Source organism: Palaemon carinicauda, chromosome 30 (genome assembly GCF_036898095.1).
Source record: "Palaemon carinicauda isolate YSFRI2023 chromosome 30, ASM3689809v2, whole genome shotgun sequence".
NCBI lineage: Eukaryota > Metazoa > Arthropoda > Malacostraca > Decapoda > Palaemonidae > Palaemon > Palaemon carinicauda.
Genome location: NC_090754.1, coordinates 66,618,968 through 66,639,314, shown reverse-complemented (window position 1 = coordinate 66,639,314; position 20,347 = coordinate 66,618,968). Strand labels below are relative to the sequence as shown.

Sequence of the window (20,347 nt, the reverse complement as noted above, 5' to 3'; positions counted from 1 at the left end):
AGATAAATAACTGAAGTGGTTATGGCTATTCTCTGTTTACCTTGAAACACGAAAATTAGAGTATTACAAGTGCGATATTGACAAAAAAAAAAAAAAAAACAACAAAAACTATAACTTTACATATTTACGCAAACCAAGTTTTAAAATAAACATTAGTATACCCTTCCCTACTATTTCTATCAAATTGTTACCGATAATTAGTAGTCAAAGGCTTGACAAATGTAATTTATTCCAATAGTTTAGACAAACCCGAACCTGCACTTTGGCTGAATATACTCTATTTCCTGAGACTAATCAAAACCCTATCAACATAAATATTACTTAAAAAAATAAAAAAAAGTCACGAAAAAAGATAGAAAGCGATCTCCACTCACTCATCTTTCTTAAGGAGCATTTTCCAGATTTCTTCAATTCTTTTTATAATGTTCTTTAGGTTTCATTTCTGATTGTCATCATGCTGCACCATAACTAAGCACTAATATACGCCCCAACCCTTTTGGTTTATAAAAAATGTTATACACTGTACTTTACAGTCAATGACTCGAAAGAACAAGCTAATTAAAATCAATATAAAACCTATCCTAATAATTACTGTATAGGTTTTCTTAATTTCTTTTTGACGACCCTACCAATAACTTGTAACTGAACCACAACAAATGCATTATAATACTTTTCCATTTTTTTTCTTTCTCATGTCAATAGGGGAGAAGAACAGATTGAACTAACAATGAGGAGGGATCTGAAAAAGGCTGGAATATAAATAAAGATCTAGAAAACATTATCTGTGGAATGATAAAATGCTAAAAGATAATACAACTGAAATCGAGGGTTTACACACCACTGCCTGATAAACTGTTGCAACAGGGGGGCCACTTCATTTGGGCAGACATAGCCTAGCCGTCCAATAGTAATGGCTAAAGAGCACAGCAACACGCAGGAAGAAAAGAAAAGGAGAAAAAAAACATGACATAATAATAATAAACCCATAAGGGGAAATAACTAACAATAATTAGAACAACCAATTAATAACTAAGTACAAATAAAAATGACAAGGCAATAATGTAACTATAATAATAAAAAGAATACCATTTACTTACATCAAGTGACATGTAATAAGAATAAATAATAAATAACATCAGGTTAGCTAATAAAATGTATAAATTACCTTATTTTATAAAGGAGAGGCAAAGGATACGAAACTATCACAAAATAACGCTCCCTTCAAATGGGGTATAAGTTTGTCAAACCAAAATGCAAAGCATCTCCCTAAAATACTTTTACAGTACTTGGAAAAGCTAAAAATTCTCGTGCATACTATCATTACAAATACTGTGATCTTATATACTATTGTCAGTGACAAAGTAACTGAAACACTGCAAACAAAAGGTTAGACTTTCTGTACTTCCTTTGTAGAACCATTTGAGTGGATCATGTAAAATAAATATGACATGGCAAGTATTCATTCAAAAAGGAAAAAATTAAGCTTGTAAGATTTCACAACTCAAGTATTAATGGCTGCTATGTCCCTAAAAAATAAAAAGTATTGTACTGTATACTTACCTGTAAAATATTAAAAAAAAAAAAAAACTTAAAAACCTAATTGCCAATTAGGGACGGCTCCATGTGCCAAACTACGTTGTACTAAATACACCATTACAGAAATTAACAGCATGAGCAGCATCCTCACATTAAAATACCCATCAAGGGCAATATGCACAGCTAGATGCATGAACCCCTTAGAATAACTCAAGAAAATTATTGAATAAGTAACTTGCATCAAAGTGACATTTCTTATAAATGAGAAAACTTGATTAGTTAGAATGACTGGGTCAAAATTTCTGAAGTCTCATACCACAGAACACATTATGTGGAAGTACTTGGTATACTCTGTCGATCTAAATTTCACTAAAGGCAAAAGACTTTCAACAGTTTCACACCTAATTATAAACTGATCCCAGAGTAAAGTACTGTACAGTAATTCAAGAAAGATTACTATGCTCAAGACCTTATTATTTTGTCACAGCAATATCATTGGTAATTGAAAAATACTAGCAAAATAATGATAGGGGTGTTTCATCTGCTCATCCACTTCAGTCTAGGAAGGCAATCATATAAAAAAGATCCCACGGAAGTTTTACCATCCCAACCTATAGCAGGTTACCAAATTGAGTTTATACTGCACAGAAAGATTTAAAAGATGCAGAAATTATACAATACAGTATACAACTACACGGTCAAATGTTGTACTATAGTCACTAATTCTCAATTCAAATTGGAAATACAATGATACTACATTTAATAAAGGTTTTATAAAGTAAAAAATAATTCACATATACCCAACCATTTGTAAAAGTTTTCTTAAACTAAATGCCAGTACCATGATTAATAAATTTACAAAATATAGATATAAAATGAAGTTGGACCAACTTAAAGAAACCACCAATATGCCCCAGAACATTCCAGTAACTATACCTAGTGAAAAATGTACGTTATATGAAATTAATAAAAAGACAATAAAATTTAAAATTGAGCCTTTAGCGTTATTAAATATTCATGAACTTTTCGACGTAAAATCCCAATAATAGAAATTAGAGTCAAGATTACTGTTATCAAAGAGAGACATCTTCACAGCTAGAATTCCTTAGCATTCAAGCAGCTGGCATTAATCTTATATATATCAAGTGAAGAGATACATTCATCAGTTAATTCTAATAACAGCACTATCAAATTATAATTCTGATCCCCATGGGTTTCTAGATAAAAATTAAACTACTCCAGCAGACAGTTTTCCAAGCTTCCTTGAATGCAATGGACTGGATTTATGAATCTAGATCATGTGGCCTTAGAAATGAAAACCCATAGTTATTGATATATTAACAAATGTCTAGACTTGTAGACCTTTCAAATCAGGATTTATTATAACCTTGAAAGTTCTTCCAGTTGCCTTTACTCTGGTAGGGTAAAAATCTGCATAAAAATTCTAGTTTCATTACGTAATAAAATCTCGAAGATAGAAATTTTCAAAAAACACTTCAAACAATACTGTACTCTTATAATAAATTGTGTCTTTAACTCTTAACTTCATATAAAGTTCCTCACTAGGTGTGAAACAAAATATACTGGAACTAAAAATTGAATACCTAATCATTTATATATGGCACTGACATATTCCTCTACATTAAACAAGGCTTGACCAATCTCAAAATAATGCAAAAATAAAAATAAAAATGGTAATTCTTCAATGAAGTCCTTAATTTTCCTTTATGTATATTTGACCACCAGCAAATAAGCAATTTAAAATATCGCACTTCCGTTAAAATACTGGTAATTGGCCCATGCATAACCCAGTTACAAATATTCTATTTCACATAAAAATAACTATATTGATACTTGAGCTAAAGCTATATAAACTGTACAAAATAAAACTTTAAAATTCCAATTATTAGTGGGTTTACATTATTTCAGAGAAGGGAAATGTACATTGGGATGGACAAGTGGATTAGTGTCATGTTCTGAAAGGGAAAAAAATCACTTCAAAACATGGGGGTAGGTTAGCAGAGCACATTAACTCCCAGCTGCTTGCAGTAAAATAGAGAAAAAAAATCGTCTAAGCAGAACGTATGACATTTATTCGAGGATAACAACAGTACCATAACAGGGTCTCTACATTTACAGTACTTCAGGATAACAATTACCATAGATATAGATGAGAGCAAGTAAAATAAAAAGGGAAAGTTCCCATTGTAAGAAAACTAAACTTAAAAGATTTACAAAATACTAAAAATCTGACTCCACGGACAAACTACTCTCCATAGGGCATTAGGCAAACATTATCAACCAAGCAACAAGTGAAGGGTAGGAAAAGGAAAAGAAAACGGAAGCAATAGTAAAATTATACACGTCATATGGTATACTAGTTTTTTCAAGAAAAAAAATTATCCACGAGGAGTGGCAAGACTTATTAAAATTCTAATCTACACAACTTCTCTTAGTTATCAATAAAGTTAACCTTAATACAACCTATGGTTGTTTGTTCCCATTACCTAACAAGGTAGAGGAAACAAGTTGGCACTCTCAACAGTTTATGCAACAGTTCAAAAGGATACTAAAAAATAAAAACCAATCATTTTTAGAAACATCCCAGATTATTTATTCTTCCCTTAAATTCCACTAATTTGAACATTCATAAATCGACATGCCATTTCTTTTCAGGGAAATAATAGCTTGAACCATTTACAATATAAATTTCAGTTCTAAAGTCCTGTGGGTAACCCAGAAGCAGAGCAATTAAAACACTATGTTATAACATTAAAAAAAAAATCAAATCCCAAATATCTGAAAATTTTCATATGCCCATAATGTCTATAGTAAAGATTTTTTTTTAATTTTATATAGAAACGTTTCATGAAATTTTTAAAATATATATTTCCCAAATTCTGAATCTCATGAAATTTTCAGTGTTCAATCTAAAAATCTTAACCCTTAACATAAATTTGACTACTTAAAGGTTCCACTTACGTCAACTAAAAGTTCTTATATAATTTAGTAACAAATTCAAGATCTCCTAAGCCTTAAAGCTTGCTCTAAATTACTCTAAATTACTATAATGAAAGAGTACTGTAAATTAAAAATGTGGATCAGCACAAAATGAGTAACAATATTTACTTTCAACTTGCTTGCAATTAATATACTTTAATTAATTACCATAGTATCATTTACTTTTAATACTCATCGCTCTTTGAGGGCTTAAAAATTTGCCACAATTTTCAACAAAGCTCTCTTAGTACCCACGAGCACATGCTGCTAAACAAATCTCTAGCATTATACTGTTAGATAAAATCATGACCCTTCATAATCAAGAATGCTGGCAAGTTTTCCTCTACCTTGAAAACACTAACATATGGCAACATGAAGTGACTCAAAAGCAAACTGGATTTTATGTCTGTTAACCACCTCATGAAAATTTTACCAAAGTATGTAGCCAAATTATGCCATTAAGTAGCATACTACCATGCTAGAGAAAAATTCTTTTAATGGGGATCTTCATTAGTTGTACAAAATTCAAAACTTTTTACAGCAGAAACAATATCCTACAGCAATGACTAAGTTCATACTTGCTTTACTTGGCAAAGAAATTCTCAGGCTATGGCAAATGGGCATCTTGTGATCAATGAACAAAGTGCAGTAAACTAATGCAAAAACAGACCTAACACTATCATTAATGAAGACAACTTTGTTCACTTTCATCATCACTCATATTTCCATACATACAGGAAACCTAACCTTAAGTCAAAATGAATACTTCTACACCTACTGTAATTATTAGACATGAAAATAAAGGGACAAAATTTGTGATGTACAATGCTAAACCCAACATTCCTTACGAAGTTCAGATTTTTATATCAGTCAGTTCTTTACCCCTTACCCAGTTGATTAGTACAAGTGACACTACGATGTGGCATTCATAGGGTTCATTTTACATTTAAAAGGAATGTGTGTTTTGTCCCTATAAATATCATGTTCCAGTAAGAACACAGATCGGCTAAAAACAGACTTCACCACTCGAGTGACAAAGCCCCTCTGCCTTGTACTTGTTTTGTTGTATTTTAGTGATAAATCAGAATAAAGCTATTTGGAATAAGAATTACCAGTACCGTATAAATTTGATTAATGTGATGATATGAATTCAGAAAAGTTGGCAGCTCCTGCCAAAGTAAAACATCGCAAGGACAGCCAAGAGCACAGATTAATTAATTAACTGTCTTTTATATATTCAATATATTTTTTCTTTAATTCTGGTTGATATTTCAACTATGCATTCCTGTGACAGTGAATGCATTGATAAACCCACATGGATCAAGATCGGGGATACCTTTTTCATTAAAAGCAAAATTTTACTGTCGTAAGGTTACAAGAATGCCAGTTGGCAAAGAAAATTGGAGAAGACAGATGAACTTTCTATTGATAATAGTGATGATCCTGACTTTATAGCTTACAGTGACACCGAGGAAGATATGGTGACATAGTGTAGTGAAAAAGGCAAAGAAACTGTAGAAAAGTGATTACGTCGGTGAAACGTGGTCAATTTGGGGGTCAATCTAAACACAAGCGTTGATATTAGCGAGAATTACGTTCATCTGACAATAATCAATGTTATACACTACATGGTTGAATGAAAGTACTGTAATCTCTTATTGCCTTATAACAAAGATACTGTTACTGCAGTCTCTTATAGGTTTTTCTCTTCTACTAAAATAACCAATACATTCCTTTGCATTTTTCTGCAATATTACTTCTGTTGCAAACTAGCAAGCTTACTTCGTTAAAGAAAATTATTGCAAAATTGCATAAAAAAATCTATCAGGATATTTTAATTAAAAACATTACTTGCCATTGCTAGCAACCTTTAAGAGGTATTGGTACCATACAACTTTTTTTTTTTTCAGGCAAATATATTTAATTTTGTTGAAAACTCGAACGAATTATCAAGTTTTGTATACTGTACAGCTTTGTCAAAATTAAAACTTTTCTCCATTTTTTAAAGTGGCGAATGTAGGTTTGATTAGTGCATAAGGAGCCTTATTCTACCCAACACAAACTTTTACTAATTCCACATTTTATCAAACTGCCTTCCAACAAAACATTTTTAACAGGGCACCAAAATCAATTTTCCCTACAGTCTTTATAGTCCCACAATGCACATGAATTGCAAAAAGCAGTGCAAGAGTAACAACAAATATAAAATTTTCAAACCCCCAACATAAATTGACTATTCTATGACGTTCCAAACACATTACATAGCACAAACTGTCTGGATACTTCCTAAGATAAACTATTCATTATCTAACTTGATGATCTTTCAAGGCACAAACATTGCAACCTACTAAGAAAATATAATAAATTAGACCCTTCCCATTCGACAACTTTTTAACAACAACAACACCAACAACTTTAAACTGTCTCAAAAAATTATGCCATCCTAATCCAACACCCACCCGCAAAATAAAAACAACAACTTTAACCCATCTCAAAAATCTAATCCATCCTAATCCAATCTCAAAAATGTTCATGTGCAGGATAGTTAGTCAATAAGTTATCAACTACAGTACTTTTATCTATCGAGATTTATGGAAGAAAATGCAGAAACAAATGAATACCATATCATTATTTGCATGATACACAAATAAAATTGAAAGTCAAACTTGTGTAAATTATGCTTGTCTCTACAATAAAAAATGGGCATCTATATGCTGGAATGTATTTCGAACGTCAACAGCCACACTTGTTTAAGTCTCATTGACAGGTTTTATATTCAAGAGAATTACTCTAAATTGCTATCCTGAAATTTTGTTCCAGCTAAAAAGACAAAAACATCTGCAGTAAACAAAAAGGAAAAGACTATTTGCAAATAAATAAGAGATAATTCTTCAGCGCTATAGAGGACAGACCATTCAGCTTTCCAATAATAAATTTATGATATATTAGGCAGTCAAAATTTTAAGGAAAAACTACATTATTTCAAATTATTCTTTACAAAAACAAGTAAAATTTTTTTCTTTGATGTCCACAATTTAAGGCTTATTTTTGTAACCTTTTTATGATTACCCTAGTTTAATTTATTCTATTAATGTACATCTACTAATCGTGAACCTAAAAACCAAAGAAGAAATAAAAGCAATAAGTTGATTGAAAAATTGTTTATATGACTAAAAAATGCACTCAGTCCTTAAGATACGAACATTCAATTTGAGAACTTTCAGATTTACGAATGCAACTACCACAAGTAAAAAAATATGTTCAAACTCTGGAGTTTGAATTTTGAAATTAGCGGCCCTCCTGAATGGGTCCCGATGCAGTTGCCGCCACCCAGGGCGGGTCGCTTTTCTCAAAATCTATCGTGTTTGCTTTTGTGATCGACGTAGCTGTTAGTGTGTATTACGTCTGACTTATTATTGTCTCACTGTATTACAATAACATTTAACTATGGCTGATGATCAGATTGTTCGTGGTAGTGCAATGAAACGCAATATTAGCGGCAATAGTGCTAGTAGTGTGAAGAAAAGGTAAGCCATTTCAGTGTAAATGGAGGTAGCCATCATTAAGAAACCAGATAACGGTGAGAAGGCAAATATTGCACTTGCATTTCAAGTAAATCGTTCAACAACTGACATGATTTATAAGACGATGAGTTTCTGATGACAGCGAATTACTCCAAGTGTCGGCTAACTCTTCTATCATGTCTTTGTCACCGCAAGAAAATTATTTTAAAACCAAGGTCACAGTATATCATTGGTTTTACATCTAATACTAATAGTACAATGCACTGTACTATATTGTACATTAAAGTGTAATGTATACAAAATGCGCTAACGTACTTCGTGCATACGGCTATTTGTATGTTTTCAAAATTTTACAGTACAGTATTATATACAGTAATGTATGGTGATAAAGTCAGTCAATTATTTGTAATAACCTGATATTTTTATATCAAAGGGAACTATTTGTCGACTTCTGAAAGTTGTAGGCACTCATGTCATGCTACGTATACCCTAGACCAAGATACTTGTGTGATAACAATTCAATCTATGAATAGCCTTTTGGTCTGCATTGTGTTCGTTGGTTGAAGACTGTCTGTGTTTATAACTAAGTACTAAAGTTCTCTTACAACTTGGAAAGCTAATAATCTCTTCCCGTAAATAGTTTAATTACTCTTCTGCACGGAAAAGCTAATATAATTTCAGTATAAGGGTATAATAACAGAATCACCACGAAACCTACCACAGAATTAATCCTGCGAAGAAGCACCTGCCTCCAATCCTACACCCAAAACACACCACTTTCAGCAAACTGTCAAGACGATGATCATACCCATGCAGTCTAATTAGAACAGTGATTCACAATGTCTTACAATGAATAAATAATGCCAATATGTTCACCACATTCTTTCGCTCTCTCTGTCCCCATAATCTAGTAGATTATGCCCTCTCTCAACTGACCTACTGATTCCACAAAAGTTTACTGCTCAGATTGAGTATAGAAGTACTGAAATTCTTAATTCACAAGACTAGTGGGTCAGCCATTATGTCTAAGAGCAATTAAAGGCCGTACGTCCTACAAAACAACTTGCTGCCTAAATTATAGCTCATCTCAATCCATGAGTAATAATATAAAGTTATATTCTAAATTAATACATACCCGTGTTTTCTAAAAGCGTCTTTGGTGTGTTTGGTTTATTTATGATGAATATTAGGTCATTCAAGACCAGATTGATGTACACACGCATCTCTGTACCTGAAATACATATCAAGCTATTAATTCCACGTAATCATAGCCCACTAAGCACAATTTAGATTATGATTTTGTCAAAACAAAAATCATTAATTCAATATTTTGACCAGCCTGACTGACAATGCAAGATAATCCTACTCAAAAATTATTGAACATATGTTGTGTGTACTTAATGCTATCTACAATTTTGACTGCTCACCCCAGCCATAGAAACACTATGCTATATTGAACTAGAAAAAAGGTGCTACTATGATTTTCTTTTTACTTTTTTTACCAATGATAAATGCAATTCATTCCATGGCAATAATAAATTCCCCTTAATCAAATTTTACGTTTTAAGGAAAAGTATCGTTGAACCTATGATGGGAAAAAATTAAAAACACTCGTTTAAATTCAAAAATATTTGAAGAAAAATAAAATGAAGAGAACTTACCAAGTTTGACTGATATTTCACCAATGGCCCACGTTGCATTATTGCATACAGAAATCAATTCTGGATTGAGATTTTGACCAAGAATGGGCATAAACTCGGCTGTAAGAGAAAAAAAAAATTACTACCATTAACAATATGATATAAAATTGCTAATGCTACCTAATAGGGCCACCATGAAGCCTTCAGCACTGATCAACTTGCCTCCATGTATCTATTCAAGAAGGATGCCTTCAAGCACTATACAACCAGGTCTCAAAAAAAAAAAAAAAAAAAAAAAAAAAAAAAAAAAAAAAAAAAAAAAAAAAAAAAATATATATATATATATATATATATATATATATATATATATATATATATATATATATATATATATATATATATATATATATATATATATATATAAATTACTATTACATTTATGCTAGTTATAGCATAAACACAATTATATTGTGCCTCTTGGATTTAATTTTCTTATGCCTGAAATGCTACAATACTAATTATCTTACTAGTAAATGGCTTATGGAATAAGCAATTAATTTATTACTCCTGCACCAAATATTTACAAAAGTTGAATTTTTTTCTGGAAAAAACAAAACAAAATCAGCTGTGGAAGGGATAAAAAAAATTATACCAATTCTGCTCAATAATACCCATAACCATTAACCTACAGTATTTTGCTAAATCTTTTAATGTTACCTTATTAAGCTGCATGTCATAAATGCACTTCTAAACACTATCAAGAGTTAATCCACACTAAGGCAACACACTTGGCCAGGCCCTACTAAAAAGCTAATGCAGTTTGGATGTCCTTGAAGAGTTCACATTGTTCAAACACAGATGTCTAGTTAAACTAGAGAAATTAATAAATGCTGGTACATAACAGCCTTCTAAGTTCAGATTTTTAGCTCGGTAGTCTGGTTAATCTTTTAAAACTAAGTTTAACCTGAAGTTACAACCTTTACCTCTGAACAATAACTTTAAACCTCTTGTCTCTCAATTGATATACAGTAGAATTTGTTTAGACAAAACATCTTTCAATAGAGAAACCCTTACTCACGTTGCTTTACTTCCATGATATGAATTCCATGCAATGAAATTCACATTCCAGAAACCTGTACTGTTCAAAGTTTGAGAGGACCCTACTGTTCATGTCAAGACATACTTGGAACTTAATCTTCTGGTACCCATAAAGAAACCAACCGAGTTTTAAGGGAAGGGAAAAGCAGACTCACTCATTGAGCATTACTTGTTCACAACCCCAAAAACCCAATGATGCCTAAATAGCATCTATGAGGGAGGTTAGAAAGATCCATTAATCAAAACGATATAAACGCCAGAATAACTAACAGGAAGAATATCAAGATTGAATAACTCGTGGCTGGCACAGTTCAAGTTATATTTGTTGCATACAAGTGGTTTGCGAAGTCCTAATCAATCAAGACATTATCTAGCACTTAATAAAGCAAGAAGATGGAATGCTATTATATATAAGCAAAAAGGAAAGAATGACTATAGGGTAGCCAGGAAATACAGTCTTTAAGACACTAATGATGGATGAAGAGGAAATTATACAGCCCCTATCTATAGTATAGTACTACATAACCAGCTAACATATTCAGGCCCACAGTAAAAACTTTCAAATGGTTAATCACAGCTTGGGTAAAATCTTACAACCGTATACTACCACTTCCATGTACCAGTCTGAAGAATGACAAGCTCTAACTCATAACTGGAAGGACACAACCTGGCATAACCAAGGGGAAACATTGTTCTTGAACATTAATGTTTTTGCATATCCCCGAGAACTGATCAATTGATTAGTATAAGGAGCATTGGCCTATCAGTGGTTGCAAAGTCCTTCAGTGACAAACTGCAACTGGAAGAAAAACCAATAGCAATATGAAATGAAATCGCAGTATAAGCAGAATTACAGGTAAAAAAAAAAAAAAAAAAAAAGAAAAAAAAAGGGGGGGGGGGGGGTCGATAGAGGGGAAGGGACACTACAAAGACCTTTTAGAATCGCCTACACGTGGTGAAATCTAGTAAAATTTCAAGAGGCTACATCATTTTGAACCAATGGAAGGAAGATTCCACGAAGGAGTTATAGATACAATATGATTGACCAGAGAGCAAAGATGGCAATCATCGTTGGGAAAAATAAGAAGACATTCTTACCACAATCTCCTGTGTCCTCATACCCCTGACAACATTGAGATTACCAAACAATTCTTCTTCACTCAAGGGGTAACTACTGCACTGCAATTGTTCAGTGGCGACTTTCCTCTTGGTAAGGGTAGAAGAGAGACTTTAGTTATGGTAAGAAGCACTTCTAGGAGAAGAACACTCCCATATCAAATCTTTGTTCTCTGGTCTTGGGTAGTGGCATAGCCTCAGTACCATGGCCTTCCACTGTCTTGGATTAGAGTTCTCTTGCTTAGGGGTTGGATGGATGAATTAAGATTGGCCTCCCTAGAAGGGGACCACAGGCTCTTGCCAAATTACAAGCAGCCCGTAAATGGGACAGATGCGAAAGTGGTAAGGCTACATAAAAAGGATGATGATGGAAAGGATGGAACGGAATGAGCACCACCACGACCGCAGCTGGAGTCCGAGGCCCAGCCCTGGAACCGCAAAGCACAAGAGTCACCCAAACCTGGCTACCCCCCCCCCCCATATGTCCAGGAGAAATTTGAGCTTTTCTTGTGTACTTGGGCATGCTGTTCTACCTTATTTCTACTTCTCTTATTTTTTGGAAGCTTTTTACTATTCTTGAAATATTTAATTTCAAGTGTATTTCTTTCTTGTAGTTTATTCCCTTCCAAGTTTCCTTTCCTCATTATTATTATTATTATTATTAATTGCTATGCTACAACCCTAGTTGGAACAGCAGAATGCTATAGGCCCAGGGGCTCCAACAGGTAAAATAGCCCAGTGAGGAAAGGAAACTAGGAAAAATAAAATATTCTAAGAAGAGTAACATCAAAATTATCTCTTATATAATCTATAAAAACTAACAAAACAAGGAAGAGAAATACTGTAAGATAGAACAGTTTGCCCGAGTGTACCCTCAAGCAAGAGAACTCTAACCCAAGACAGTGGAACAACATGGTTCAGAGGCTATGGCACCCCAAGACTAGCGACTAAGGGTTTGATTTTGGAGTGTCCTACAAAAGCTGCTTACCACAGCTAAAGATGCTCTTCTACCCTTACCAAGAGGAAAGTGGCCACTGAACAATTACAGTGTAGTAACTCCTTGGGTGAAGAAGAATTGTTTGGTTATCTCAAGTGTTGTCATGGTGTATGAGGACAGGAGATGTAAAGAATAGGCCAGAATATTCTGGTGTGTGTGTAGGCAAAGGGAAAATGAACCGTAACCAGGGAGAAGGATCCTATGTAGTACTGTCTGGCCAGTCAAAGGACCCCATAACTCAACAGCTATAGTATCTCACCGGGCTATTTTTCCCTGTTGGAGCCCTTGGACTTTCAGCATCTTTCTTTTCCAACTAGGATTATAACTCAACTTGTAATAATAATATCCTGGCATGATAAAAAGGTTGTCAAATTACATAAAATTGGTAGATACCTAAAAGTCATGAATGATGAAAGCTGGTACAACTAGGATTCGGTTTCATGGAAGCAAGGCCACATGTTTACAACAGGGTTTTTGTGAATATCAGGAAGAGAGAGTGAAGTTTTAATAAGTTTGTCTCAGGTTATTGACAAGGGATTCTTCCCCAAATGATTTATGCACGAAAGTTAAAATAAAAAAATACATGTACTGTAAATATATAAATGGGTCAAAACTGGTAAGAATAACTGAAAAGCTTTTACTTCCATATACCTACTGTATAGTAATTTAAATATCAATTAGTAAATTAATAATTTCTGTTTAAATATTCTTCAGTATAACTTTAATAAAACAAAAAATCCTAACCCTTTAGTCTTCAATTAAAGATTATAAATTCCTTTCTGTATAAATCTTTCTGGGAGGATGGTAAAATTCCCAAACTACTTACATATACAAGGGGCCACATACTGGAAACATGCTTTCGTCAGATCACCCAGAAGAGCAAAAGAACTTTGTCTAACCTCGGGCATTGGGTCCTGTGGGATATTTGGAGCAGTTAGTGACACACAACACACTTCAGCTATGCAACAACTACAAGGGTTACAGATTTACATCAGCTCCTTGTGGGACATCACAATATTATTTCTGTACTAATGTTTGCCAGAAGTTAGCTACTGTATACAATGCTGCTTCTTGTAACAGTAACCTTAGCATTTGCCAATCAATACTTTAGGCTTCACAATAGCTACCATCAATACTTTTGGACGGACTATAAAAGCATTCCGTAAGAAAAACTTGGCATTCTGTCTTCAGACACACTGACCTTCACAAATTGAAATTTAAATGCATTAATTGAATTAAGTCTGATACATTTAGAAAAAAATGCTTGAACTAACTAATCTAGACTTCATGTGTAATCTTTACACAAACGGCACGTAATCAATGCAGAGGTCTTACCATACATGAACTTAATATTTTATGTCAAAATTACAAATACTTTTAATAGGTTACCATACACCTAAATCTATTCCTATTATTATTTGGGAGATCCCTTAAAATAAAGATTATCTGATAATGTTAAAGGTGACATTTAGAATACATACCCAAAACAAAATCGCTGTTATACGAAATATTTCTCTTGAATCATTTGAAAAATTTTGGTAATATTGTAGCCTATGTGAAAATGACAGGCCTGAGCTATATCATTAAAACACCAGCCGCAGCATTTTATAGCTTACCTAACCTTTGCATTACAATGATTCAAAAAGTGGCATCTAGCAAACCTTTCTCTAGTAAAGCATTAGAGGATACCAAACTAAACGTTGCAACAAAACTACCAAAACATCACTAATATCACCCACTAGTAATAAGCCAGCATATACTTATGCAAACTATGACCTTCTCTCCAACTTTGTATTAATTCTAATCTTCACAATTGAGCTACCTCCACTAATACAAAAGTACAAACCAAAGTACACACTACAAATGGCTTTCAACGTCAAAGCTATGAAGATGTGATCAACGTAACTTACAAGAGTACATAAAACATCATAGAAAAAAAACAAAAAAATTTTAGTCAACAAAGAAGCACACTTCCTCATACTTTCTAAATCAGAAGAATGGTCCGCTGTAAAGATTGTCAACTATCATAAAGTATACTGTACTGCAGAACAAGGTATGGATAGCCAACAAATGTAGCTTTGAAAAAATAACCCAAACCAAAATATTAGAAAAATCCATTACCTATTAGTACATAATCCTGAAAATAATCTTTCAAATGATTGGTGAAATCTTTAAGGTAATCTTTAGTAGAAGAAAAGAACTGAACCTGATGGAGCAATCTATGAAAAAAATATATATAAACAGTGCTTGAATGAGACTTATATCACTGGATGCAGCAAAAGAGCGAACAAATTACTTTTCTTTTTCTCTCTAAAAGGGTTTCGAGTTTAGTCGAGAAGTACCCAGACAATTCAGAAACCAAGATCTTGACTAAAATTTCCAAAAAATGCAAGAGAGACTTCAAGACTTTGTCCAAAATATCTAAATTCCACTTTACATTTGGAGTCATGATAGGGACAACATTAATACTAAAAATATATTGAATTACATATTTATTCTAATAATTAGTACTCGGCAGCAAAAATTTTCAAATGAGCACATATCAAGGATGGACAAATATTAAAGTGGAAAGACCAATCAAAATCTTTCTACAAGTTTTCAATAGCAGAACAAACTGTTAAAAGTTAATTGATAGATCAACAAAAGAAAAAAATCTACACTATTTTACCCTGCATTCTGGCAGCAATTTGAAACAATCATAGGAAAAAATATTACACTAGGAGTCGGCTAAAAGAAAGTGTTAAAATTCAATAAACATGCTATATCCTATTGCCTTACCTCTCATCCATCAAGATACAAGTAAAATTTTTAAGAATACAGCAAATTAAAATAAGTGTCAAAATCTAGAAAGGACCAAGTAATCAAAATTGCTTGCTAAAAAAAAAAAAAAGTAATCCTAATATTTTTTTTTAATAATAATCCTAGAAAAAAAAAAAAAAAGGATCCCAACCTTCACTATAAGCTCCAATCTACAATATACACTACGGTACTTTCAAATTACATTTTGCTTAAGTTACAAAAAAAATGCATTTCCCAATACAGTACAAGGGAAAAAGAATTTACCAAAGACGAGAAAACTTACCTGCATAGCTTGATAAAGTAGTTGCATTATGTTAGACTGCTGCACCAGTTGTCCTATGTGTCCATTCAAACCCTCCGCTAAACCCGAAAGTAAATCTAACGACACAATCATGAAGTCCTTATCCGCTGCTTCAAACTGTTCAGGATTTTGAGCATGAGCCTGAGAAATCAAGTCGATACTTTGTCAACCATTTCTTAAACATATGCAATAAAATAATTTTAATTTGTTTCTCTTCAGTATATGAATTGGCATTTTCACAAACTAAGTGTTTAAAGGAAGCATTGCAAATGACCTACGATATCTTCCACTTGTGAAAACATTATTTCCAAATATACTCATTCTAAAATCAAATAAGCTCCACATCAAGCACCAAACTTTAAAATTTTACTTAGTTAGATTTACCATTGTCTGGTTAAGAGTCTGTTCCACCAGCGAAACACATCGCTGATAAACGGGCCCACAATATGGCAAGAATCCCGACTGCAGGGCTGTGGCCACACTTGATAAACACTGGTCATGGGCAAAATAAAATATTGTGTGACAAGTTTCAAAATAATCAATGGGTAATGCATACCTCAAAACTAATTCATAAAAAGTAAAATTGACAATTATTAACATAATGTACTTTATTCATGGTAAAAAGATTTTTAATATAAATATTTGTTCATGTACGCCACTCTTTCACTAACCTCTAACAGAGGAAAAAGGTCTTTGTCTTCATCCTTTAAAACATTCCACTTTTCTATTAAGGGTGGCATGAGCATCTGAATGTAGTCTTCCTTGTTTAGATAGTTCCCAACAGAATCGGCCAAAGTACCAATAGCGTCGTATAGTATTAACAAATTTTTAGCCTGCAAATACAATTTACATTTCATTAATGTTATCCTCAAACCTTCAAACAGCTACAGAAACTTTTAATAACTTCCAATACCTGGATACACTAAAACTTACTTTTCTGTCTAATGTCAGGTTTTTTATATAAAAACATCCACTACATGGATTTTCTGGTTGTTTACCTCAATTTTAATGTGTTATATTTCACCTATAATTACAACTGAAAAAAAAAAAAAAACCTGGCACGCACAACTATTATGGCAAAAACTAAATTTACAGTAAACCATTCCATGACCGCTCCCTACCCTATAAAAAAAAAAAATAAGATAGGTATGACCTACCAATACACCCCAAAAAACCTTTAGGATCTCAAACAATAAAATCGCACAAATGTCCACTGACTTACCTGATACTTTCTGAATGCAAACACCAAGGTCTTTAAAATGTCTGCAAGATAAGGTACCAACTCCGTGCATGCCTCCTCTTCAAGTGTGGCAAAGGCAGAGCAAGCCGCTTCTTGAACTCTCTTGTTGCTGTCTAGCACGCACTTCAGAAGCTGCAAAATGTTAAACACATGCTTGTTGTAACATCACATTTAATAATTTAGAAAAAAATAAATTTCAATACTATAGAACACTGTGTTGGTAACTCTTATATTAACATTAACCAAACGAAACGTCATCACATAAATATACTAAGACACTTCCCCAATTTTGGAGGGTAGCTGACATCAAATGAAAAAAAGGGGACCTTTCCTCTCTACGCTTCTCCCAAGCCTGACAAGGGACTCAACAGAGTTCTGCTGGTACAACTAGGGTGCCACAGTCGACCCTCCCCCGTTATCCACCACAGATGAAGCTTCATACTACTGCCACCTCCGCAGTCATCGAAGGTGACCAGAGGAAGCAGCAGGGCCTACCAGAAATGCATCACAATCTCTTGCCATTCATTCCTATTTCTAGCACGCTCTCTTGCCTCTCTCACATCTATCCTCCTATCACCCAGAGCTTCCTTCACTCCATCCATCCACACAAACCTTGGCCTTCCTCTTGTACGTCTTCCATCAACTCTTACATTCATCACCTTCTATAGCAGAGCCATATTTCATTCTTTCAACATGGCCAAACCACCTCAACACATTCATATCCATTCTAGCTGCTAACTCATTTCTTACACCCGTTCTCACCCTCACTACTTCGCTCCTAACCCTATCTACTTGATATGCACCAGCCATATATCTCACACACTTCATCTCAAACACATTCAATTTCTGTCTCTCCGTCAATTTCATTCCCCCACAACTCCGATCCATACATCACAGTTGGTACAATTACTTTCTCATGCAGAACTCTCTCTATATTCATGCCCAATCCTCTATTCTTTACCACTCCCTTCACTGCCCACAACACACTGCATCCTTCTTTCACTCTCTGATGTACATCTGCTTCCACTCCACCATTTGCTGCAACAACAGACCCCAAGTACTTAAACTGATCCACCTCCTCAAGTAACTTCATTCATCATGACATTCAACCTCGGACCACCTTCCCTTCTCTTACATCTCATAACCTCACTCTTAACCCCATTAACTCTCAACTTCCTTCTCTCACATATCCTTCCAAATTCTGTCACTATTCGGCCAAGCTTCTCTTCTGAGTCAGCAACCAATAACCGATTTACCTACCATTCATGATCATTCTCATCTATCAGTTTCAATCCTCATCCAAGCACTCATGCATTCACCTCTCTCACCACTCCATCAACATACTGTACAAATTAAACAACCATGGCGACATTACACATCCCTGTCTCAGCCCCACTTTCACCGGAAACCAATCGCTTACTTAATTTCCAATTCTAACACACACTTTACTACCGTTGTAGAAACTTTTCACTGCTTGCAACAACCTTCCACCAACTCCACATCACTTCCCTATCAACTCTATCATACGCTTTCTCCAGATCCATAAACACAACATACACGGCCTTACCTTTTGCCAAGTATTTCTCGCTCGTCTGCCCAACTGTAAAAATCTGATTCATACATCCCCTACCTCTTCTAAAACCACCCTGTACTTCTAAGATTGCATTCTCTGTTTTATCTTTAATCCTATTAAACAGTACTCTACTATACACTTTTCCAACCACACAACAAACTAATACCCCTTGAATTACAACACTCATGCACAACTCCCTTACCCTTATATAGTGGTACAATACATAAACAAACCCAATCTACTGGTACCATTGACAACATATAACATAAAACAAATATTAAACAATCTCACCAACCATTCAAGTACAGTCAAACCCCATCCTTCAACATCTCGGCTCTCACACCATCCATACCAGGGGCTTTTCCTACTCTTGTTTCATCTAGTGCTCATAATACTATAGTAAAAAAAATGCTTGTCTTTGCTATACTACTCATAAAACGTGGTGAGACTCCATGACAAAATTTGAGATAAAAACCGAGTACAATGAGACATTTGTATCCTTTTTCCATCCAAGGAAAGGAATCAGTAACTTGTACAATTTCTCAATTGAATACTTGGATAGTCCACTATTAATAATATCTAATCTTTTCCCAAGTTTCAAACATTCCAAAAATATAGAAATAAGCTACAAAACTGCTAACAGCACACTATAATCAACTTACCTCATACATAAGAGGTTTGAGGTAGGTGTGGTCTGGAAGAATGACAGCCCAATGACAGTAACGTGAAAGGGTCCAGCAAGTAATAGATCGGACCAGAGCCTTTTTATCCTGAAGACAATTTATCAAGTAAGGGATAAGTTCTGGTAGGTGCTGGGTCATTCCATTCATACAACCTTCAGCAATTGCTCCAAGTGCAAGAATACCTGAAAGGTAGAGAGAAAGGGCATTTCAAAATACAGATATGTCGACAATCTTCCAAAAGACTTTGTTAAATACAATTCTTATCTACATGAAAACTATGAGGACAAAATCTTCCAAACATTTATTTAAAGTTGAAAAAAAAAAACCATTACTTTACTTTAACAACAGAATCAAATAACTAAACCTTGTACAATTTGTAACTACAGTAACTCATTACATTACTCTAATGATAAAATCAATAATAGAACATGTGACATTTCTACAGTGAAACTCTATACTTACCAGATTCTCTGATTTCCCATTCTTGGTGAAACAAGGTTTCTTTCAAGATTGGGAGAATAACCGGTAACATTTCTTCTCTGAAGACATTTGCCAATACATCTAGAGCAGCTGCTGAACACTATTGAAAAGAAAACGATACAAGGTTTCAATAGGGTGAATTTACTTCATTATTGTATTACTTTAAAGCTCATCATGCCATGATCAGTAGAATAACTCAAGTCATGCCTAGCTAAAGTTATGCAGTACCTTTCTCAAGTTCCAGTCAGACAACGAAGAATCGTCATCTAACCCATCATCCGATTCATCATCTTGGAATTCTTCACCACAAGTTCCTCCATTCTCCATGGGTTCGTGCCGAATTGTATGCCTAGATTTATG

General features: G+C 33.9%; 1 protein-coding gene across 3 annotated transcripts in view; it reads right to left on the bottom strand.

Annotated features, from left to right (window-relative positions):
• Positions 1-20,347, bottom strand: part of Tnpo (transportin 1) — a 66,177-nt gene that overhangs the window by 9,360 nt on the left and 36,470 nt on the right. For 2 of the 3 annotated variants that reach the window (XM_068353980.1, XM_068353978.1), the window contains 11 exons: positions 20,216-20,347; positions 19,970-20,087; positions 19,487-19,689; positions 17,234-17,383; positions 16,683-16,844; positions 16,396-16,503; positions 15,994-16,152; positions 13,738-13,825; positions 9,722-9,820; positions 9,196-9,291; positions 839-914 (listed from right to left, as the gene is read on the bottom strand). The exon at positions 20,216-20,347 is cut by the window's right edge and continues 60 nt beyond it. In XM_068353980.1, the coding sequence (XP_068210081.1) occupies positions 839-914; positions 9,196-9,291; positions 9,722-9,820; positions 13,738-13,825; positions 15,994-16,152; positions 16,396-16,503; positions 16,683-16,844; positions 17,234-17,383; positions 19,487-19,689; positions 19,970-20,087; positions 20,216-20,347 (1,391 nt within the window). The remainder of the gene's footprint in view (positions 1-838; positions 915-9,195; positions 9,292-9,721; positions 9,821-13,737; positions 13,826-15,993; positions 16,153-16,395; positions 16,504-16,682; positions 16,845-17,233; positions 17,384-19,486; positions 19,690-19,969; positions 20,088-20,215) is intronic. The other variant, XM_068353979.1, reaches the window with a different exon arrangement.